At 39.5% G+C, this 23,698-nt stretch overlaps 1 protein-coding gene across 7 annotated transcripts in view; it reads left to right on the forward strand.

Annotated features, from left to right (window-relative positions):
- Window positions 1-23,698, forward strand: part of HEATR5B (HEAT repeat containing 5B) — a 106,795-nt gene that overhangs the window by 78,275 nt on the left and 4,822 nt on the right. For 3 of the 7 annotated variants that reach the window (XR_012422493.1, XM_065527174.2, XM_005576125.5), the window contains 8 exons: window positions 3,084-3,321; window positions 4,620-4,874; window positions 6,157-6,284; window positions 8,219-8,363; window positions 9,380-9,646; window positions 11,356-11,583; window positions 17,983-18,134; window positions 20,248-20,461. Coding sequence is in view for 3 of the 7 variants with exons in the window: in XM_065527174.2 (XP_065383246.1) it covers window positions 3,084-3,321; window positions 4,620-4,874; window positions 6,157-6,284; window positions 8,219-8,363; window positions 9,380-9,646; window positions 11,356-11,583; window positions 17,983-18,134; window positions 20,248-20,461 (1,627 nt within the window). In the remaining 4 variants the exon portion in view is untranslated. Of the gene's footprint in view, window positions 1-2,354; window positions 2,478-3,083; window positions 3,322-4,619; window positions 4,875-6,156; window positions 6,285-8,218; window positions 8,364-9,379; window positions 9,647-11,355; window positions 11,584-17,708; window positions 18,135-20,247; window positions 20,462-23,698 lie in introns of all 7 variants that reach the window. The other 4 variants (XR_012422492.1, XR_012422491.1, XM_005576126.5 and 1 more) reach the window with 4 other exon arrangements.

Consider the following 23,698-nt stretch of genomic DNA (forward strand, 5'->3'; position numbering starts at 1 on the left):
ATTTGTAAACACTGACCCAGTAATTCCATTTCTGGGCCTGTATTCTAGTGAAAAATATCCAAAATGTGGAAAAGAGGTAAGTTTACAAAAATGTTTACTTGCAACATTATTTATAATATGAAGAAATGAATATCTTTTGTCTTCAAAAGCTGTATTTCATCTTTCTAAGATTCCCAATGCTAAGTAAAGAATGAGAAGTAAATATAAAATTTCAACTGTGGGAAAACTGGTGGATACATCATGGGTCATCCACTGTAAGTCATTAAAATAATGATTATGAAAACTGGTATTCACATGAGAAAACCCTGTGACATGTTTATCAGTAAAACTAAATACGGAATCTCTGTACACAAAATTACAACTTACAAAGATAGAATCTAAAAACCCAGAAATTGAGGTTATGAGTCATTTTTAACTCTTATTTTCCCAACTTTTTATAGCATGATTATTAAAATAAAATTATAAGTTGAGGAAAAATGCGTACATAGACCTTAAAGTCTTACAGTGACACCCTTGCTTCCCCATTGCCTGCAGAGTAAAACACTTCAACTACTTCCAGCTTATAACCTGTGCTCAGTCTATATGAGAAACTTGCTCTTTACTTAGATTACCATGCAGTTTCCTATTTCTGTGCTCTTGCTCTGGCTGTTCCCTCTGCCTCTAAGCCCCCTTTCCATCTTTGCCTGTGAGCAAGTGAACTTTTGTCCTTAAAAACTGTCTCACCTTTCTCACACTCCCAAGGCTAAGATTTGTTTATCTGTGATGTTCCCTGAGACTCATTCATTGCGTAAACTGCCGAGTGTTCATTAGGTACCAGACACTGCCTACGCACTGGGTAGAGTATACTAGAAGATAAATCATTAAAAAGATTATAGAAGATAAATAATTAAAACCAAATATTTAAAAGTTTCTTCTTTTAAGCACTTTTTCACTTCCCTCTCATTATAATATTAGCCTGTGAATTCATGGAGAGCAAAAACTATGTATTATTTGTTTTTGTTTTTTTTTTTGCTTCCAGTCTTAGAACAATAACAAATTCAAGGCAAAAGGTGCCTACCTAGTAAGGATTTGATGAGTGAATGGCTGGATATACTTAAGAGTGCTTATTGTGACATTTTCTTAAAAATGTTAGTGGCTGGGCACTTCAGGAGGCCGAGGAAGATGGATCACCTGAGGTCAGGAGTTTGAGACCAGCCTGGCCAACATGGTGAAACCGTGACTCTACTAAAAATACAAAAATTAGTCGGGCGTGGTGGTGTGTAATCCCAGCTACCCGGGAGTCTGAGACAGGAGAATCACTTGAACCTGGGAGGTGGAGGTTGCAGTGAGCTGAGATCGCGCCACTGCACTCCAGCCTGGATTACAGATCGAGACTCCATCTAAAAAAAAAAAAAAAAAAAAAAAAAAGTGTTATAACAAATTTAGGGGGGAAAATAAGCGTGTAATCACTAGAAGATATGACTATGATATATTCATAACTTTGGAGATCCAAAGTCCCTATTTTAGAATTTAGTCAATTACTCTGTATTTTCTCTGTGCTGTAAGTCTGCTCAGTGTAGGAATAGGGGTAAGACACAGTGCTTCTCATCAAGAAACTTGCAGTGTACCTGTACAGATACTGTACTTAGACTTTCTTATTAGGTACAATAGACATAACACTGTGGAGGGAAGACCGTTTTCTCAAGATGTTTATCTAGCGTAATTCTTTTCTTGCTTGCTGTCATTGCTTTGTTTTTTGTTTTCTCATTAATACGCTATTCAGCTTTGTACGTGCCAGTTGCCAAAGCCTAAATGTATTATAAAAACAAAGGAAAATAAATATGATTCAACAAAGAAGAATCTTTGAAATTATATTTTAGGAAAGTTGCTTTTGTGTCTTTTTGGCTCACAAGCTAGAGAGAAAGAATACAGATAATGTATGTGACTAGCAGATTATATTGGCCAGGCTATCTGTTGTAAAGGCTAGATTGCAAAATATCATTTAAGGTCTGTGTAAGGAGGATTTTAGAAAGATATTTATGGAAATCCTTTCTGATGTCTCTTTTCACCTCTCAGCTGCTTACTTTGAATGCCTGGTTGTCTAATAAGTCTAGGAAGGTGGAGGCAGAAAAAGAGTTATACCCTGTGGCAAAAAAAAAAAAAAAAAAAAACAGTGGGGTGGGTGCTTTGTAAAGTAGAATGAGGGAAGCCGGAAAAAACTCCGAGAAGCCTACTCAAGGAACATGCCATCAGAGGAACAGTCAGAAGTCAGATCAGTTTTTTAAGAAAAATACCTCCAAAGCAAATGGAATTATTCTTTTGTGTTTATCAGGAAATCATGAAGTTGTATATACTTTTTTTTTTCTTTTTTTCAGACAGGATCTCAAATCTGGTGCCCAGGCTGAAGTGCAGTGGCATGATCATACCTCACTGGAACGTTGAACTCCTGGGCTCAAGCGATCCTTCTGCCTCAGCCTCCCAAGTAGCTGGGACTACAGGCATGTGCCACCATGCCTGGCTAGTATTTTTGTTATTTTTTGTAGAGATAGGGTCTTTCTATATTGCCCAGGCTGGTCTTGACCTCCTGGCTTCAAGTGATTCTCACCCTCTCTAAGTGCTGGGATTACAGGCTTGAGCCACCATACCCAATCAAAGTATATACTTTCTTTTTTTTCTTCTTCTTTTTTTTTTTTTTTTGAGACAGAGTCTCACTATGTCGCCTGGCTGGAGTGCAGTGGGGCGATCTCGGCTTACTGCAGCCTCCACCTCCTGGGTTGAAGCGATTCCCCTGCCTCAGCCTCCGGAGTAGCTGGGACTACAGGTGCCCGTCACCATGCCCGGCTAATTTTTGTATTTTTCATAGAGACAGGGTTTCACTATGTTGGCCAGGATGGTCTCGATCTCTTGACCTCGTGATCCACCTATCTCGGCCTCCCAAAATGCTGGGATTACAGGCATGAGCCACCACACCTGGCCAAAGTATATGCTTTCTAATATCTGTACCCAGTTATCTTTGATGATTTAACTGTATTTTTATAATAACTTAAAATATCTTATTTTTTATCTTATGCCTTGTTATTTTGTCCTCCTAAATATCGTCTTAGGTATATGTGGTTGCTATGAATATTAAAAAGGAAGCAGAGTCAAAACCAAAAAGAGCAATTAAAAATACTGACGACGATGATGATGACTACGGTACCATCGATGAACTGCCACCAGATAGTTTAATAACACTGGTACAACCCGAGCTGCCAACACTCAGTCGCCTGTGGTTAGCAGCATTAAAAGATTATGCACTCTTGACTTTACCAGCTGAATTTTCTAGTCAGCTTCCTCCAGATGGTAAGTATTACATTCTGAGTTTTACTTTTATGGAGTTCAAAGTAGTAGTTAAACAAAATAGAGACGGTATAGGCTAGCAACAACAGTTACTATAGTAACACTTTAAATTTCTGTGGCTTAAGTTTGATGTCTCAGAGTATGTACTCTATATTGAATTTGTAGATGGAAGATATAGCATAGAGCTTTTTTGTTGGCTGAAGCAAACATATTAGCAAGCACTGTTACAATAATAGCTGTGTGAGCTAGGGTATTCTAAATAGCTATGGATAACAAGTCATTATGCATAACCATAGATATATATTGCTGTACTGTTCAATGTGTGTATTTTCATATTCTATTTCAGATTCCTAGTGTGCCAATAAATTATGTTCCTAAAGTGCTTTGCAAATTGTACTTTAGTTTTCTTATTGAAATCAGTATAGAAATCATCAACATCTTCTTCTGTTTAGAAAGTGTGTTATCAGTTCCTACTCGAAGAACCCATTCTCCTTCCTGTATATTAATGATAAGAATAATGGAGTTCCCCCTACCCCCTTTTTTCCTTCCTTAATCCATCATAACAGCAAGGAGTGATGAGGAAGTCCTCAGTGTTAGTAGTGGAAACAACAGGAGGTGGAGAGGATTAGCAGAAGAAGAAAGAAACAGAAGGAAGAAATGGAGTTCCCTGGTTATGGTAGAAAGAGAAGATGATAGGGTGTTAGGAGCCACTGGTAACAATGAAGAGGTAAATTCTGTGACAACAGGGTAAGAAAAGGTAAGAATACTTAGTGAAATCAGCAGTAGCAGAGGAAAGCCTGGAAAACTAGCATCAGTGAGGAAGAGACAGGTATTACAGTTCATCAGCTACAGAAAAGGGGTTACTTTTGGTGGCTTTATAAAGAGGAGAAGCCCTTTGGCTAGATTTCTCTTTTGTATGTAACAGGTATTTTTGTTAGTGGTTTATAAATGAGCAAACATTTATAATAGTAATGTTTTGGCTGGGCGCAGTCGCTCACACCTGTAATCCCAGCACTTTGGGAGTCTGAGGTGGGTGGATCGAGAGTTCAAGAGCAGCCTGGCCAGCATGGTGAAACCCCATCTCTACTAAAAATACAAAAAATTAGTTGGGCGTGGTGGTGCATGCCTGTAGTCCCAGCTACTCAGGAGGCTGAGGCAGGAGAATTGCTTGAACCCAGCAGGAGGAGGTTGCAGTGAGCCAAGATCACACCATTGCACTCCAGCCTGGGCGGCAGAGTGAGACTTCGTCTCAAAAAAAAAAAAAAAAGGTAATGTTTTTAATTGATTTGATTGTTTTACAGGTGGAGCATTTTATACCCCTGAAACTATTGATACAGCTAGACTTCACTATCGGAATTCCTGGGCCCCAATTCTCCATGCGGTGGCACTTTGGTTAAATAGCACAGGATTTACGTGCTCAGAGTCTACAGAAGCAGCAGCAATATCTGGTTTACAAAAACGTTCTACTACTGTCAGTTTAAACCAGGCGTCAGGAGCAGTGGGTAGTGCTAAATCTTTGCCAGAAATTAACAAAGACAGAATGCATCTGATTTTAGGTAGGTCTGTTATATTAATATATTTCAATATTTATCACTTCTGAAAATTCATATCTTTCATTTTAAAGCTATGGAAAGATTTTGTACAGTATAGCACAGTTCAGAGAAGGAAAAGTGAAAGGATTTTTCACCTCATCTTATAAATTGTTAATTGAATTTTTAACCTAAAAATTAAATTATTAAAAACTACTGAAACTACTTAGCTGTCATGTTCATTCACAGAGCAGTATCGAATAATTTTCAGTAAAAAAACTTAATATGTTTTTTATTCAACAACTAGTTTTCTTTTTACTTGGCACTTAACCAATTATTCTATTAAGAAAAAAACGTTTAAGCAGATTTCAGTGAATCCTAATGTAAAATTGCTTTATAGATCCTTTTGTTTGTTTGTTTGTTTTTGAGACAGAGTTTCACTCTTGTGGCCCAGGCTGGATTGCAATGGCGTGATCTCGGCTCACCGCAACCTCCACCTCCTGGGTTCAAACGATTCTCCTGTCTCAGCTTCCCAAGTAGCTGGGATTATGGGTATGCGCCACCACGCCTGGGTGATTTTGTATTTTTAGTAGAGATGGGGTTTCTCCATGTTGGTCAGGCTGGTCTCGAACTTCTGACCTCAGATGATTCGCCCACCTCCGCCTCCCAAAGTGGTGGGATTACAGGTGTGAGCCACCGTGCCTGGCTATAGATGCTTTTTTAACATTTAAGAATTTATACATTGTAATGAAGCTTTTGGTGATCTTATGTTTTCTGGGGTTGAAAAGGAACACAATTAATAAAGTGTAATTATGGGATTCATCAGTAGGTCTCATAAGTGAAAATGTGAAAAACTTCCAAAACATTGACTTTGCCCTTATGTAAATTAAAAGCAGTTGTTTCCTATGATACCCATTGTGCCTCTGTAACTTGCCATTTAAAAACTTTGTATACATGAAAAATTATTTGGCTACCATTTGATGAAAAGCAGTTTTATAATGTTTATAAATTTATTTTCTTAATGTATTATTTTAAAAGTCCTAGAAATAAAAACTTATTATCTTCATAATCAACCTGATGGCATGGGAATTCCTTCTTTCACACATAGCTAATTTGAATATTAACCTAATTGCAAAACTACAACCTTGTGTTGAGCTTGGCTGCTTAAGTTGGAAACCATTTTGAACTCTAGAGCATTAATAAATATATGTTAAGGTAATCTGTAACAACATAAATAGAGAAAAATGGGATCAAACAACATAAAGTGTTTTATAAGTGAAAAAACATGTTTTTATTTTGTGTATTTCAGGTGTGAGTATACAGTTTCTTTGTTCCCCTAGACCTGAGGAGCCCATTGAACATGTTACAGCATGCCTACAGGCCTTACATACCTTGTTAGACTCTCCTTATGCTCGAGTCCATATCGCAGAAGATCAGGTACAGTGTATTGCTGTGATAGATAATTGTCTGTTTTTTTCCGAGTATTGCTTTACAATGGAGAAAAGGATGGATTTTTTTCTGTATTGGATCCTATTTTAACATGATATGAGTACACTGACTCCCTGTATTTATTCACCCAGTTACTTTTACTGTGTGCCTGGTCTGCCCCAAATATGGTTTGAGGTTACAGATAGTGAAAGCAGTTTCACTGTGCCTGAATTAGGAGATAAGTACAGTGTGATAAGTGCTATTTTAGTACATGTAAAGCTGAGAATAGAGAGGAGGAGCCCGATGTTGTGATAGGAAAGCAAAGGATGGTTTCTCAGAGTGGGCAATGGTTGAATCAAATCTTCAAGAGGAATTCGTGAGGCAACACAAGCAGGATGGGTTTTCCTCTCAGAAAGAATAGCGAATACAAACACTAGGAGGCATGAGAGAACATTGCAAGTTCAAGGGCATTGCCATTTACTATGGCTGATTTGAATGGAACATGAGGTGGTTAGATGAGGCTGGACAACAAGGTGAAGACCAAATCATGAAGGTTTCTTGATGACATGTAAAAGAGTTTGAACCCTATCCTGAAAGTGATAGGGAATCATTAAAAATGTTTAAGTAGAGGAATGATGTCACTAACTTTATATTTCAGAAGGATCATTCTGTCAACCCATAGAGGTAGGTTGCCTTGTAAGAGATGCGAAGGGTGACGGATGCCAGTTCTGAGGCTTTTTTCATAATTCCAGAGAAATAACAAGTGCATTAGCCTGGGAAGGCTGAATAAAGGAAGAAGAAAAGAGGACCAGGATTGGAAGCTTGAGGATAAATAGCATTTAAAAATTGAGAAGAAGGGAATAAATCAACAGTGGAAACTACTAGAGAGGTTGGAGGAGAACTAAAAGAGAACAGAGTTATCAAAAAGACAAGGGAGGAGTTTCAAGAAGGGTAGACAGTCTCAAAAGAAAGAATAAATAAGCACAGAAATGAATCTAGAGGAGGCTATTGGTGACCTCCCGCAGAGGATTGTTTGAGGTGACTAGTAGCCAGATAGTAGGAAGATCAAGGAGTGAATAAGACAGTAAAGGAAGTGGAAGCATCTAGGCTGGGGAAGGAAGGAGCAAGATACATAGAGGAGGACATGGGGTAGATAAAAGGCTCTGGAGGCTTTGGGAGTGCAGGGGGGACATTAGATAAGAAAAACTTGAGCATTGTCATTATACTGAGGAGAGTAGCCTAACTAGAGAGAGAAGTTGAAAACATTTGAGATATGATCAGAGCCCTTGAAGAATCCCTAGGAAGTCAAATAGGATAGGATAGGAGCACATAAGGAAAGATTAACCTCAGATTAAGCCCCAGATAAGAGGCTGAACACATGATCTTAAGGAAAGAGGTAAAGGTGGCTTTGGTTGCAGTTAAGCATTTTCCCCCTCTTTGAAATTTCAGTTAGGTTCATTGGATGGATTTGATGTGTCAGATTGTGAGTAGAAGCTTAAAGTGGGTGGTGAAAGTTTGTAGTAGTTGCTGAAGTGAATAGAAGAGGAACTCACCAAAAATTTCTACAATCTCTGGTAAGCAGAGGTTGTAGAAATTCTTGGATATTCAGCTCAGGTTAGAAATTATAAATTTTAGCTGCATTGGACTTTGCAATACTGTTTAGCTCAATTATTTCCTTCCAATAGGAGAATGATCATCTTTGAATATAAAGCGTATTTAAATATGTAGATAATAAATCGTTTGTTGCTTGAAAATATACATCCGGGTAAAATGTGACCATTTCTCAAGATTTTTACAATGTTCTTATTTGTTACATAGTTCTATATTTTAATTTTAGCTACCCAATTTCTTTTTTCACATATGTATTTTCTCAGATTTTAACAATATAAATTTATCCTTTAACATTGAAATTAATTAAATGTGTTTGTATTTATTTGTATTAGCTGATAGGTGTTGAGTTGCTGAGTGTTTTGCACCGCCTCCTATTGACCTGGAATCCATCATCTGTCCAGCTGTTGGTTACTGGAGTTGTACAACAGATAGTAAGAGCTGCTCAGGATTATTTGCAAGAAAAAAGAAACACTCTAAGTAAGCAGTAGAAATTACATGAACTTGAAGTAAATCTTACTTTATACTGAAAAAAAAATTTTTTAATATTAATGCCAGAACATATTTCTGTAGTTTTTATTTTCTTTTTTAGAGACAGCGTCTCATTCTGTCACCCAGGCTGGAGTGCAATGATGTTGTCTCTAACTCCTGAGCTCTAACTCCTGTCTCTAACTCAGTGTTGTCTCTAACTCCTGAGCTCAAGATCCTCCTGCCTTAGCCTTCTGAGTAGCTGGGACTATAGGCACACTCCACCAAGCCCAGCTAATTTTTTTTTTTTTTTTTTTTTTTTTTTTTTTGCGGGGGGACAGTCTCACTCTCAAGAGCCCAGACTAAAGTGCAGTGGTGCAATCTTGGCTTACTGCAGCATCAAACTCCCAGGATCAGGTGATCTTCCCACCTCAGCCTCCAGAGTACCTGGGATTACAGACACACACCACAACGCCCAGCTAATTTTTGTATTTTTGGTGGAGACAGGATTTTGCCATGTTACTCAGGTTGGTCTTGAACTCCTGAGCCCAAGCAGTCCGTCCATCTTGGCATCCGAAAGTGCTGAGATGACAGGTTTGAGCCACGGCACCTGGCCAGAAGTTATTAACTTAAAAAAAATAATAATCATACATTTAGAAGATTTGAAATTGATTTTATTTTCATTAGAAAGGACCAAATGAAATTGCTGAGAGTCGACTATTTTTCACCTTTTGTCAATTTCATCTGGTTCAACCTAACATATGTTTTATTCCTATTATAAAATATATACCCAATAAAAATACCTGATAAAGATTTTCCAAGTGAAAAATGAACTGTCTGTTACCTTTAAGGACAGATCAATGCACAGAATTCTAGGAAGGCAGAGAATTATACAGAGAAAGATGTGTGACATCAGTTAGACATTTGCTTGTAAATTCTTTTGAAGGAATTTCCTAAATATACTTGTTGTGTTGTTTTACGTACTTTTTTTTTGGTTTGAAATTTCACCAAATTATCTTTTACCTCAGATGAAGATGATATGGAAAAAGAGGCCTGTACTGTATTGGGAGAAGGAGGTGACAGCGGTGGTCTCATTCCTGGAAAATCTCTTGTGTTTGCAACTATGGAACTGCTGATGTTCATTTTAGTACGGCATATGCCACATCTCAGTACCAAGGTGTCAGACTCTCCAAGTCACACAGCCACTAAAACTCGACTGTCAGAAGAAAGTGCTCGTTTGGTGGCAGCCACAGTTACCATACTCTCTGATTTACCATCCCTTTGTTCACCCGCTGGTACGGTATTGATCAGTATTTGGAAATGCCTTCTATTACAGTAGACAAAGTTGAGCTTGCCTTTGATTTTAAGCGCTGTAATAACTTAGTTTCCTCTTAAATCTCAAGTGAGAAATAAGAAGCTGGTCTTTTTTTAAGGTTTTGTTTACCTTTAGGAGCCTATGAAGATTAAAGATTCAGAAAGTCACAAATCTAAGGTGCTCTTTCCAGGTGTGTTTCAAATAAGACATGGGACTACAGGTTGAGGAAAGACAGTGTCAGCAGATAGACATAAAGTGGAGTAACTAAACTCTATTTTCCAATCTGGTTGCTACTCTTGAGCAACACGGAAAAACTCAGCGCTGGGCGCGGTGGCTCACGGCTATAATCCCAGCACTTTGGGAGGCTGAGGTGGGTGGATCACCTGAGGTCAGGAGTTCATGACCAGCCTGACCAACATGGTGAAACCCCGTCTCTACTAAAAATGCAAAAAAATTAGCAGGGTGTGGTGGCGCATGCCTGTAATCCCAGCTACTCAGGAAGCTGAGGCAGGAGAATCACTTGAACCCGGGGAGGCAGAGGCTGCAGTGAGCCGAGTTCGCGCCATTGCACTCCAGCCTTAGCGACAGAGGGAGACTTTTGTCTCAAAAAAAAAAACAAAAGAAAGAAAAAGAAAAACTCAAGAAGGTCAGAGGAGAATGACAGCCAACTTGAAGGAACACTGAAAGAAATTATGGCTGGAAAAAAGTAACAGCTGGCTGCAGATATTGAAGAACTGTTGAATGTAAAAGTAGACTTTCCCTCTGTTTTATCCAGAACAGGCTTGTCCAGCCCACCGCCCAGCATGGCTTTGAATTTCACCAACACAAATTAATAAACTTTCTTAAAACATTATGAGATCTCTGCGTGGACTTTTTTTTAGCTCATCAGCTGTTGTTAGTGTTAGTGTATTTTATGTGTGGGCCAAGACAATTCTTCCGGTGAGGTTCAGGGAAGCCAAAACATCAGACATTCCTGATCTAGAAGGTAAAAATGGTATCAGTAAATAAAGAGGTAAATTTCAGCTCAACACAAGGAAGACCTTTCTACCTTTTAGAGTTACCCTACATGTTTGAAAATAATGACTGCTCCATCATTGGAGTTTTACAAGCAGAGGCTACAATGGCTGCAGGTCAGAGTGGTGAAGGGATTTTTTCCTTTTATGGGAGGTTGAATTTTCATGACCTAGAATTTTTAGTTACAAATTCTAGGATTATTTCATTTCTTCTTTCCTTGCCCCAATAGTCCTTTTACTTTCCTGGCTTGATTAGGTTGACTTTAGTACACTGAGGATTGATTATATGTCTTAAAATTGCTGTAAAATTTACCAAGTTACTCAGATGCTTCTCACAGTATCTGGTAGTGTTTTTTCCTCTTTTTCTGTCTTCCTTTTTCATTTTCATTACAAAGGGCATGAAATATTAAATAGGTGAAGTATTAGAAGTAATAAAAACAAGGCTAGCTGGAAAAAGAAAGAAAATACCAATTCTGTCTTTGAAATGCTATGACACTTTCTTATTTTCTTTTTCAAGCTTTGAATTATAGTATTAGTAATACAGTAAATTTTGTATAAAGGCAAGGAAAAAAACAATATTAAACCACCATCAAATGCAAAAAATATAAGCAATGGAAACAACTATAATATGAGAACTGAAATAGTTATGAGGTAATCTGATTTGTTTTTCTTTCAGGATGTATGACAATCCTGCCCACAATTCTGTTCTTAATTGCAAGAATATTGAAAGACACAGCAATAAAGTCTGCAGATAATCAGGTTCCTCCACCAGTCAGTGCAGCTCTTCAAGGGATTAAAAGTATTGTGACACTTTCAATGGCCAAAACTGAGGCTGGCGTTCAAAAACAATGGACAGCTCTGATTCGTAGCACGCTTGCATGCATCCTGGAATATTCTCAACCAGGTAACCTATCAGTTTTAAACGTTTTAATCAGTTAGGATATCTGTTCCCTAGGTAATGAATTAGTTGAATAAGCTTATCAGAAAACTGCTGTATAACAATCAACTCAGAGAGGTACGTTAATCATATCTTTCAGATGTGAACTTTAATACTCTTTTCTGGATTGTTGACTCTAAATGCCCTTGTGTTAGTACTTATAAACATGTTGGGGCCAGGCATGGTGGCTCACGCCTGTAATCCAGCACTTTGGGAGGCCGAGGCAGGCAGATACCTGAAGTCAGGAGTTTGAGACCAGCCTGACTAACACGGTGAAACCCCATCTCTACTAAAAATACAAAATTAGCCAGGTGTGGTGGCGTGCGCCTATAATCCCAGCTACTTGGGAGGCTGAGGCAGGAGAATCGCTTGAACCCGGGAGGTGGAGGTTGCAGTGAGCTGAGATCACGCCACTGCACTCCAGCCTGGGCAACAACAGGGAGACTCCATCTCAAAAAATCAGGGCCTGGCCTGGTGGCTCACACCTGTAATCGCAGCACTTTGAGAGGCTAAGGCAGGCAAATCACGAAGTCAGGAGTTCAAGACCATCTTAACCAACATGGTGAAATCCCGTCTCTACTAAAAATACAAAAAATTAGCTGGGCGTGGTGGCAGGCACCTGTAATCCCTGCTACTCAGGAGGCTGAAGCAGAAGAATAGCTTGAACCTGGGAGGTGGAGGTTGTAATGAGCCAAGATCGCGCCACTACACCCCAGCCTGGCAACAGAGCAAGACTCCCTCTCAAAAAAAAAAAAAATGCAGAATTTAGCTGAGCATGGTGATGTGTGCCTGTGTTCCAGCTACTCAGAAGGCTGATGTGGGAAGATCACTTGAGCCCAGGAGGCAGAGGCTGCAGTGAGCCCAGATCACACCACTGCACTCCAGCCTGGGCAACAAAGCAAGACCCTGTCTCCAAAAAAAAAGAAACATACTCTTTAGCCTTACTGATCAAAAAATTATGTTCAAGGTTATTTATCATCTATTATATCTTACAACAATGAAAATGTGTGATAACTATGTCTGGCAATGGAAAGAATTATGAAGTACATGTTCGTTTATTCATTTGGATAGTATATCCTTTATATCTAGTAAGTATCATGTTTATAACCAACTATATAAATTAACCCAGACCCAAAGAAATTAAGCCAAAACCTAGTAATTTAATTTAATTTAAACTATTACTGGGTGGTAGAGTTACAAGTTTTACTTTCTCTCCTATACTCTTTTTATATTTTAAGCAATGAATTCGTTTAAGTGAATATGTGACTTCTAAAAAATTATAAGGGATAACTTTAGTTTTATTAATGTTATTAAAATTATTTTGGCTTTATCAAGAGCTGGTATTTTGTTTCTTAAGGTAGATTTTAACAAACTGAAGAAACATTAAAAGCCATATTTATATATGTATATGTGTGTATAGATAGGAATAACAAGGGCTGGGCATGGTAGCTCACACCTGTAATCCCAAAGGAGGCCAAAGTGGGCAGATCATGAGGTCAGGAGTTCCAGACCAGCCTGGCCAATATGGTGAAACCCCATCTCTACTAAAAATAACAAAATTTAGCAGGGTGTGGTGGCATGTGCCTGTAATCCCAGCTACTCAGGAGACTGAGGCAGGAGAGTCACTAGAATCCGGGAGGCGGAGGTTGCAGTGAGCCACTGCATCCCAGCCTGGGCGACAGAGCAAGACTCCATTTCAGAAAAAAAAAAAAAAAGAACAAGGAATAACATGAAGAAGAAATACTTAAGAATTTGTTTTAATTTTTGTTGAGGGAGTCCAGAGTCAGTATTTTTGAAATTGTTCATTAAGGGAAAGTTTTGATATGTTATCAAGCTAGTTCATTCATATGAGGTGAATTTAAAGGTCTGATAATAGAATTAACTTGCCTGAGATATTCTGTCTGGAACTAAATTCCGAGGAGACACAGTCAGTTATGGACTACAGGAAACACAGTCAGTTATGAAGTAGGGATCAAAGCCACAGGCATATTTATATTTGTATATCAAGGCAAGCAGATCCCTTGGTTAACAAGCAAAGTCTTATAATTATTTCCATTGTGGAAATCCTATTTCCTGTTATAAAATCTGTCATCTTTCACTTTAAAAAGTGTATTGTGCATGCGAACATGCACAAACATGTACAGAAATCTTCTTGGATCTAATGAATCACTCTTGATTGCTGCAACATTGTTTTTCGTTTTCAGACCCTTTGACTTTGAAATAAATTTCAAACTTTAAAAAAAGTTACAAGAATAAAATAAGGAACTCCAGCATACCCTTCTCCTAGATTCACCAGTTGTCAGCATTTTGCCACACATGGTTTATTACTTTCTCTGTAATCCACATATCATTATTGTTAATATTATTAATTTTGCTAAACCATCTGAGGATATTAAGTCATCATGACTCTATTCCTCAATACTTCATGGATATCCTAAGAATAAGGACATTCCCTTCCATAACCACAGAAGAATTATCAAATTTGGCACTATTTGTCCTGATAATGACCGTCATAGAGCCCTTTTTTTTTTTTTTAGTCATTATATTGCCTTAGTCTCCCCTAATCTGGGGCAGTTCCTCAGCCTTTGTCTTTCATAGCATTAATGTTGTTGAAGAATACAGGCCATCTATTATGTAGAATGTTTCTCAATTTAGAAGTCTAATTTTTTTTTCCTCTCAGGTTAGATTCAATGTATGCATTTTGGCAGGAATACTGCAGAACTAATGTTATGTCTTAGTACATCATATAACTAAGACATATTGCTTTGTCATGTTGCTTTGTCCCATTATTGGGAATCTTAACTTTAATAACTTTTTTAAGAAATTGTCTGCCGTGTTTCTCCACTATGAAGTTGCCATTTTTCCATTTTATAGTTAATAGGTAATCTGTGGGGAAATGCTTTGAGACTTTCTCACTTGTCTGTTCCCATCAAACTTTCTTTCTTTTTTTTTTTTTTTTTTAAACAGAGTCTCACTCTGTTGCCCAGGCTGGAGTGCAATGGTGCGATTTTGGCTCACCGCAACCTCCACCTTCTGGGTTCAAGCAATTCTCCTGCCTCAGCCTCCCAAGAAACTGTGACTACAGGCGCCCGCCACCGTTCCCAGCTAGTTTTTGTATTTTTAGTAGAGATGGGGTTTCACCATGTTGGCCAGGCTGACCTCGAACTCTGGACCTCGGGTGATCCCCCCACCTTGGCCTCCCAAAGTGCTGGGATTACAGACGGGAGCCACCGCGCCCGGCCCGTAATTTTTTAAAATTCAGTGGGTCCCTTACTGTTACTTCAATGTATCCCCATTATTTCTTGAGCACTTCCATACTTTCTAGCGCCAAGATACAGCAGACTGAGTATTTTCCGCCTCACTGTTCTAGAATCAGCCCCTTCTCCAAAAGCCTTGATTCCTTTTAGTAGAAAATCATATTTAGATGCTCAGTCTTCTTTTTTTTTTTTTTTTTTTTTTTTTGAGACGGAGTCTCGCTCTGTCGCCCAGGCTGGAGTGCAGTAGCGCAATCTCGGCTCACTGTAAGCTCCGCCTCCCAGGTTCACGCCATTCTCCTGCCTCAGCCTCCCGAGTAGCTGGGACTACAGGCCCCCGACACCACGCCCGGCTGATTTTTTGTATTTCTGGTAGAGACGGGGTTTCACTGTCTTAGCCAGGATGGTCTCGATCTCCTGACCTCGTGATCAGCCCGCCTCGGCCTCCCAAAGTGCTGGGTTACAGGCGTGAGCCACCGCGCCCGGCCCCCAATCTTCTTAAAGTCAGTTTAAAAATAAAATGGGGCCGGACACCTTGGTTTAAACCTATAATCCCAGCACTTTGGGAGGCCAAGGTGGAAGGGTTGCTTTAGGCCAGGAGTTCGCGACTTGCCTGGGCGATATGGTAAGATGCTGTCTCTATAAATTTATTTATTTATTTATTTATTTATTTATTCATTTATTTATTTATTATTTTATTTTTTTTGAGACAGCGACTTGCTCTGTCGCCCAGGCTGGAGTGCAGTGGCGCGATCTTGGCTCACTGCAAGCTCTGCCTCAGCCTCCCGAGTAGCTGGGACTACAGGCATGGGCCACCGTGCCCAGCTAATTTTTTGTATTTTTACTAGAGACCCGGTTTCACCGTGTTAGCCAGGATGGTCTCAGTCTCGTGACCTCGTGATCCGCCCCCCTTGGCCTCCCAAAGTGCTGGGATTACAGGCGTGAGCCACCGTGCCCGGCCTCTATAAGAAATCTTTAAAATCAGCCGGACATGGTCGTGCACACCTGTAGTCCCACCTCCTTGGGCAGCTGACGTGGGAGGGTTGCTTGAGCCCAGGAGTTCAAGGCTGCCGTGAGTTATGATCATGGCACTGCACTCCAGCTCTTTCCAGGGGGAAAAAAGAAAATATAATAATTTTTAAAAAATGAAAATAAAATAATTTTTGAAAAATTGCTTGCAGCATTGCCAACTCTTAGTAAGAGATTATATTCTACATAGAATAAATTCCCTATGATGGGGTTTTCAGGTTTTTTTTGTTTTAGGTTTTATGTTTGTTTATTTGTTTTTGAGACAGGGTCTCACTCTGTCACCCAGGCTGGAGTGTGGTGACATGAACACAGCTCACTGCCACCTTAACCTCTGGGGCTAAAGTGATCCTCCTGCCTCAGCCTCCTAGGTAGCTGGGACCGCAGGCATGCACCACCATTCCTGGCTACTTTTTTTGTTTTTTGTAGAGACAGGGTCTCACCATATTGCCCAAGCTAGTCTTGAATTCCTGGGCACAAGCAATCCTCCCTCCTCAGTCTCCCAGAGTGCTGGGATTACAGGAGTGAGCTCCCTAGTCTGGGTGAGTTCTCAGGTTTTTAACATTTGTGACTCAGGTTATTATAAACTGGTTAAATCCTTCAAATTTTACACCTCTTTTGTTTGTTTTCCTGTTTGTTTTGAGACTGAGTCTCACTCTGTCACCCAGGCTGGAGTGCAGCAGCACAATCTTGGCTCACTGCAACCTCCGCCTCCCGAGTTCAAGCAATTCTGTAGCCTTGGCCTTCCGAATAGCTGGGATTACAGGCGTGCGCCACCACACCTGGCTAATTTTTGTATTTTTAGTAGAAATGAGGTTTCACCATGTTGTCCAGTCTGTTCTGGAACTCCTGACCTCAGGTGATCCGCCCATCTCCGCCTCCCAAAGTGCTGGGATTACAGGTGTGAGCCACCACACCCAGCCGACATCTCTTTTTTTAAACTTTATTTCTTTACATTAAGTTAATGGACTTTTTCTAGACTATTGTTCTTAACCCATTATTCCATATTACAAAAAGCTTGTACCCTTATTATGAGATAATGTTAGCATGTCAAATGTGTATGTTCGTAATCCTTCTAAAGTACTGATTATCACTGGGTATTTACAGTTGTCAAAATAGCTCAGATTTAAACAAAAGGTGGGGATAAGTTTTTCTTAAGATATGATAATCACAAAATGTTTGGAACTCCTATTTTATATGTTCAGAAGTATTGTTCTTTAGAATAACTTCATATTTCTAGTATTTCTAATTATGTACTGTATTTCTGTTCAAGTTGTATCTATTCTTGAATAAATGTAATGGCAAGAAATTCCTTAAAATTCTTAGAACACTGTCTTCAGGAAATTGTCTAAGTTTATTTTATTTATTTATTTATTTATTTATTTGAGACGGAGTTTCGCTCTTGTTGTCCAGGCTGGAATGCAATGACACGATCTCGGCTCACTGCAACCTCTACCTTCCTGGTTCAAGCAATTCTCCTGCCTCAGCCTCCCAAGTAGCTGGGATTACAGGCATGCTCCACCACACCTGACTAATTTTGTGATCAAGCTGGTCTCGAACCCCCGACCGCAGGTGGTCCGCCTGCCTTGGCCTTCCAAAATGCTGGGATTACAGGCATGAGCCACTGCACCAGACAGATTTTTTTTTTTTTTTATGGTTGTATGGAATTTACAGGTTTTCATATTTACTAAATTGAAAGGAGATATCACTTAAAAAGTACTCTGAATTTTAAAATTAATTAGAATATTTTATAATCATTTAGCGTTAAACATAACTGTATGCATTTAACTTTATGCATTGAACTTCTTACAGTTGTCTGTGGACTGTATTAGATTGAGGCAAATACTACTATAAATGTTGCGGGGAGAAAGAGATGATTGTTCAAGACTAAAATTCTGGCTGGGCGCAATGGCTCACACCTGTAATCCCAGCACTTTGGGAGGCCAAGGCAGGAGGATGACCTGAGCCCAGGAGTTCAAGACCAGCCTGGACAACATGGCAAGACAACATCTCTTTCTACAAAAATAAAAAAATAAAATTCCAAACGTTTTAGAAACAGCACACTTCTTTCATTTTTCATTTTCAGAAGACTCTGTACCTACACCTGATGAAGTCAGCATGCTAACAGCAATTGCACTCTTCCTGTGGTCTGCTAGTAGTGAAATAATAGGAGTCCAGTCATTACAGAATGGCTGCATGAACAGATTTAAAAATGCATTAAATTCATGCGACCCATGGGTAAGTTACACTTTAAACAAACATAAATAAAAACACTTCCCTTTATCAGGAAAATGTCAGATTGATTCATTAAAATATGTGATACATAATTAAAAGCTAAGTATTTGCACTATGGCTTTTAAATGGAAAAACCAAAACAAATCACTGGGTTTAAGCACTAGAACACATGTGTATGTTTATTCACATATGTAGAAATTCTCCAATATCTGAAATATTTGATTAACCCCGGGGCATACTGGTAGAGACAAGAGTCTATGATTATGTTTTCCAGTGTTTATTTAAATGACACTAAGGACATTAAAAGAGAAGTTTACATTATTAGACATTTTAATGAACCTACTAGAACCTCTAGTTTGTCTAGAATGTAAGATTTTTTATTTTACAATGTCAAAGTCTAAACTTGTGATTCTCAAGCCTGCTACACGTCAGAAATTTTAAAAAGCAGAAAACATTTTTGAAGGCCAGGTGCAGTGGCTCACACCTGTAATCCCAGCACTTTGGGAGGCCAAGGCGGGCAGATCAGGAGGTCAGGAGTTCAAGACCAGCCTGTAGTGAAACGCCATATCTACCAAAAATACAAAAAAATAGCCGGGTGTGGTGGCAGGTGCCCGTAATCCCAGCTACTTGGGAGGCTGAGGCAGGAGAATCACTTGAACCCAGGAGGCAGAGTGAGTCGAGATTGCGCCATTGCACTCCAACCCGGGCAACATTGTGAGACTCCGTCTCAAAAAATAAATAAACAACAAAAAAATAAACATTCTTGGACTCCACCACTGTCTTCCTGAATCTGAGTCTCCAGATTGGTGGCTCCAGGATCTGTATATTTAAAATGTTCTTCAGGTTTTTCTTGTGTCTATCCAGATTTAGCCACTTGTGTTCTACTAAAGCACTGAAATAGTTTTATTCTATTCTGTCCCATATATTGATGAGTCTTCCCTCCCTCTCTTCCTTCTTTCCTTCCTTCATTTTTTTTTTTTTAAGTGTTAATCTGAAGCCTTTCTTTTTTTGGTTTTTTTTTTTTTTGAGACCGAGTCTGGCTCTGTGGCCCAGGGAGTGCAGTGGCGCGATCTCAGCTCACTACAAGCTCCAGCTCCCGGGTTCACGCCATTCTCCTGCCTCAGCCTCCCGAGTAGCTGGGACTACAGGCGCCTGCCACCACGCCTGGCTAATTTTTTGTATTTTTAGTAGAGATGGGGTTTCACCTTGTTAGCCAGGATGGTCTCGATCTCCTGACCTCATGATCCGCCCGTCTCGGCCTCCCAAAGTGCTGGGATTATAGGCTTGAGCCACCGTGCCCGGCCAATCTGAAGCCTTTCTAATACAAAGTGGAGCCAGTAAGCCTTTATTTTTTAGGTCTGGAAACCTTACATTGTTAACAGTCATTTCCAGGGAATCAAATGGTTTTGAGATACCTAAGCAATGTATTTTCATAGCTTTGTTTCAGATCATTCAAATATTAACTTTCCTTACTAAATATATTTGGTTAAAATGGGAGAGACAATTGTACATTAAAGGAAGAGTTAAAAACAGAAGTGGGAATAACTGATTTCTAACATATTTCACAGTATAAAAATATGGGAATTGGCCGGGCACGGTGGCTCACACCTGTAATCCCAGCACTTTGGGAGGCCAAGGCGGGCAGATCGCATGGTCAGGAGATTGAGAACATTCTGGCCGACATGGTGAAACCCCATCTCTACTAAAAATACAAAAATTAGTTGGGTGTAGTGGTGCACGCCTGTAATCCCAGCTACTCAGGAGACTGAGGCAGGAGAGTCGCTTCAACCCGGGAGGCAGAGATTGCAGTGAGCCAAGATGGCGCCACTGCACTGTAGCCTGGCGACAGAGTGAGTCTCCATCTCAAAAAAAAAAGAAAAAAAAAGAAATATAGGAATTGTATAAGCATGGTGATTTGATCATTGAAATATATGAGCATTTTTTAAATAATTTTGGTCAGAAAATTCTATTCTACTCCATTTCTCTAAGTAGAAAATGTAATTTCCATTTTCATCCCGCAGTATCACTTCTTTTCAGTACATAGTAAGATGCAATGTGATTGTACAGCAAATAAGAACTATACACATGTTAACTGATATATGTTCTTCTTGTACAGGTTCAAGCCAAATGTTACCAGCTTCTCCTCTCAGTCTTCCAACATTCCAATCGTGCCCTTTCAACTCCTTATATTCATTCATTAGCTCCAATAGTGGTTGAAAAGCTAAAAGCTGTTGAAAGAAACAGACCAGCCAGTAACATAGAGCTTTTAGCGGTTCAAGAAGGAATAAAAGTTCTTGAAACATTGGTTGCTCTTGGTGAAGAACAAAACAGTAAGTATATTCTTATAAAAAGCTACTAGTTCAAAATGAAGATCTGTATTATATATAAATCTTATTTGATATTAGAAACAGGCCTGCCGGGCGTGGTAGCTTACACTTCGGGAGTCCCAGCATTCTGGGAGGCCGAGGCAGGTGGATCAGGAGGTCAGGAGATCGAGACCATCCTGGTTAACACGGTGAAACCCCATCTCTACTAAAAATACAAAAAATTAGCCGGATGTGGTGGCAGGCGCCTGCGGTCCCAGCTACTTGGGAGGCTGAGGCAGGAGAATCACTTGAACCCGGGAGGCGGAGGTTGCAATGAGCTGAGATCGCGCCACTGCACTCCAACCTGGTGACAGAGCAAGACTCCATCTCAAAAAAAAAGAAAAGGAAAAAAAAACAGACCTTTGCTTATGTTATATAATGTAGTGAGTTGATTTTTTTTTTTTTTTTTTTTAAACAGGAAGTTAAAATGAATTGCCAATGGCATTTCAACACACTGATTTTTAAAAAAAATTTTCTAGGAATGTAGGCATCCCTTAAGATCTAGGAAAAATATAGATGTTTAATAGGGCTTTTTTTTTCTTTTTCTTTTTAAGACAGAGTCTTGCTCTGTCACCCAGACTGGTGTGCAGTGGCACCATCTTGGCTTACTGCAACCTCTGCCTCGTGGGCTGAAACAGTCCTCCCACCTTGGCCTCCCAAAGAGCTGGGACTGCAGGCACATGCCACCATGCCTGGCTAACGTTTGTACTTTTTGTAGAGACAGGATTTCGCCATATTGCCCAGGCTGGTCTCTGACTCCTCCTGGACTCAAGTGATCCACCCGCCTTAGCCTTTCAAAGTGCTAGGATTACAGGTGTGAGCTACCGTGCCCGTTTCATAGGGTTTTAAAATAACATTCTAATCTTCGTATTAGAGGTATAAAAGCTTTATAACAAATATAACCAGTTAAGTATTAATACCAAACATCATTATTAAAATATCTCAAAACTTGTTATTTAGAAATTTTTTTTAATTTAATGAAAAACTACTGCATACATCCATTTAACCAGAGACTTATGCAGTTTAATATATATTTTCTTTATTCCCTTAATACTTAAGCTTTGATTTTATCACAGTATAATATTTGTCCTTCAAAATATGATTTTTAATTGTAGAGAGACTGTACTTTTTAAACTAGTATCTTATGATTGAACATTAAGCTGTTTATAATTTTTCAAGATCACAATGAGCATTTTTTTTTTTTGAGACAAAGTCTTGCCCGGGCTGGAGTGCAGTGGTGCAATCTTGGCTCACCGCAACCTCCGCCTCTGAAGTTCAAGTGATTCTCCTGCCTCAGCCTCCCGAGTAGCTGGGATTACAGGCATGCGTCACAACGCCTGGCTCATTTTTGTATTTTGAGTAGAGATGGGGTTTCACCACATTGGCCAAGCTGGTCTTGAACTCCTCACCTCAAGTATTCCACCTGCTTCAGCCTCCCAAAGTGCTGGGATTACAAGCATGAGCCACTGCACCTGGCCGAGATGAGCATCTTTATTCTTTTTTTTTTTTTTTCTTTTTTTTTTGAGACAGAGTCTTGCTTTATCACCCAGGCTGGAGTGCAGTGGCGCGAGCTTGGCTCACTGCAAGCTCCGCCTCCTGGGTTCAGGCCATTCTTCTGCCTCAGCCTCCCGAGTAGCTGGGACTACAGCCGCCTGCCACCACGCCTGGCTAATTTTTTGTATTTTTAGTAGAGACGGGGTTTCACCGTGTTAACCAGGATGGTCTCGATCTCCTGACCTTGCGATCCACCCTCCTCGGCCTCCCAAAGTGCTGGGATTACAGGCGTGAGCCACTACACCCGGCCGAGCATCTTTATTCTTAAATTATTTCTATCAGATTCCTAAGAGTGAAATTACTGACGAGAAGGGAATGCACATATTAAGACTTTTAACTGGCCAGGTGCAGTGGCTTATGCCTGTAATACCAACACTTTGGGAGGCCAAGGCGAGCAGATCACTTGAGATCAGGAGTTTAAGACGAGCCTGGCAAACATGGTGAAACCCCATCTCTACTAAAAATACAAAAAATTAGCTGGGCACGGTGGCTCATGCCTATACTGTCAGCACTTTGGGAGGCCAAGGCAGGCAGATCACGTGAGATCAGGAGTTCGAGACTAGCCTGACCAACATGATGAAACCCCGTCTCTACTAAAAGTACAAAAATTAGCCAGGGTGGCATGCGCCTGTAATCCTAGCTACTTGGGAGGCTGAGACAGGAGAATCGCTTGAACCTGGGAGGCGGAGGTTGCAGTGAGCTGAGATTGTCCCATTGGATTCCAGCCTGGGTGACAAGTGAGACTCTGTCTCAAAAAAAAAAAAAGACTTTTAATCTATATTGTCAGATTGTGCTCCACCTATATAAACTGTACCTGTTTTTTTCTGTCAAAATTGTTTTCCTCTTCTCTTAAAAACATTTCACAGGAAATTGAAAAAGAGTAGAGATTTTTGAAAAGCAATTGCAGTAGCTCCTCTATAAAATAATAATCCAGAACTATGCCAGTAGAAGAAAAGAATGCAGAGGAGAAAGTGGAAGAAAGGTTTATCTGATTTGATGATTAACTGATTATAGAAGGCAAATGAAAATAAGCAAATATTACTATGTTGCATGAAAACAACATGAAAACTGGGAAAGTCAGAAAAGGCAGTGTTTGAAGAAGTTGATAAATTTAGTTGAAATTAGTAACAATATATATTATTTAGGCAAAAATTTTATGACTGACATGGCCTATGTTTGGCAAATCAAAATTTTATTTGTATTTTTATTTTACTAATTGTAAATTCCATAAAGATGAGGACTGAATCTTATTCACTTTGTAATCCCAGCACTAAGTTTTATTGCCTTCTAGTATTTAAAATATTTTTGAGTTGACTCTTGGGATCAATTCTTGTACAGGCACCCTAATTTGGAATTAAATTTAGCATGAGGACAGATAGGGAAGGGAACCCTTTTGTTTGTTTTTTAATTCTGTATTTTTTTTTTGACAGTAAAAATATATATGTCTTTGCATAATTTAGTTTAATAGCTAGTTAGACTTTAACAATGTCCTTGAAATAAACGACCCTTTTTCAGTTTAAGGTATAAAACAACCAAAGCATTGTAATTTCAACTATCAACCAGACCAATCTGTAGTGTTATTAGTGAGGTGTATCAATGATCAGCACCATCTGTCGGTCATGGTGGCTCACGCCTGTAATGCCAGCA

This window comes from Macaca fascicularis, chromosome 13 (assembly GCF_037993035.2).
Source record: "Macaca fascicularis isolate 582-1 chromosome 13, T2T-MFA8v1.1".
Lineage (NCBI taxonomy): Eukaryota > Metazoa > Chordata > Mammalia > Primates > Cercopithecidae > Macaca > Macaca fascicularis.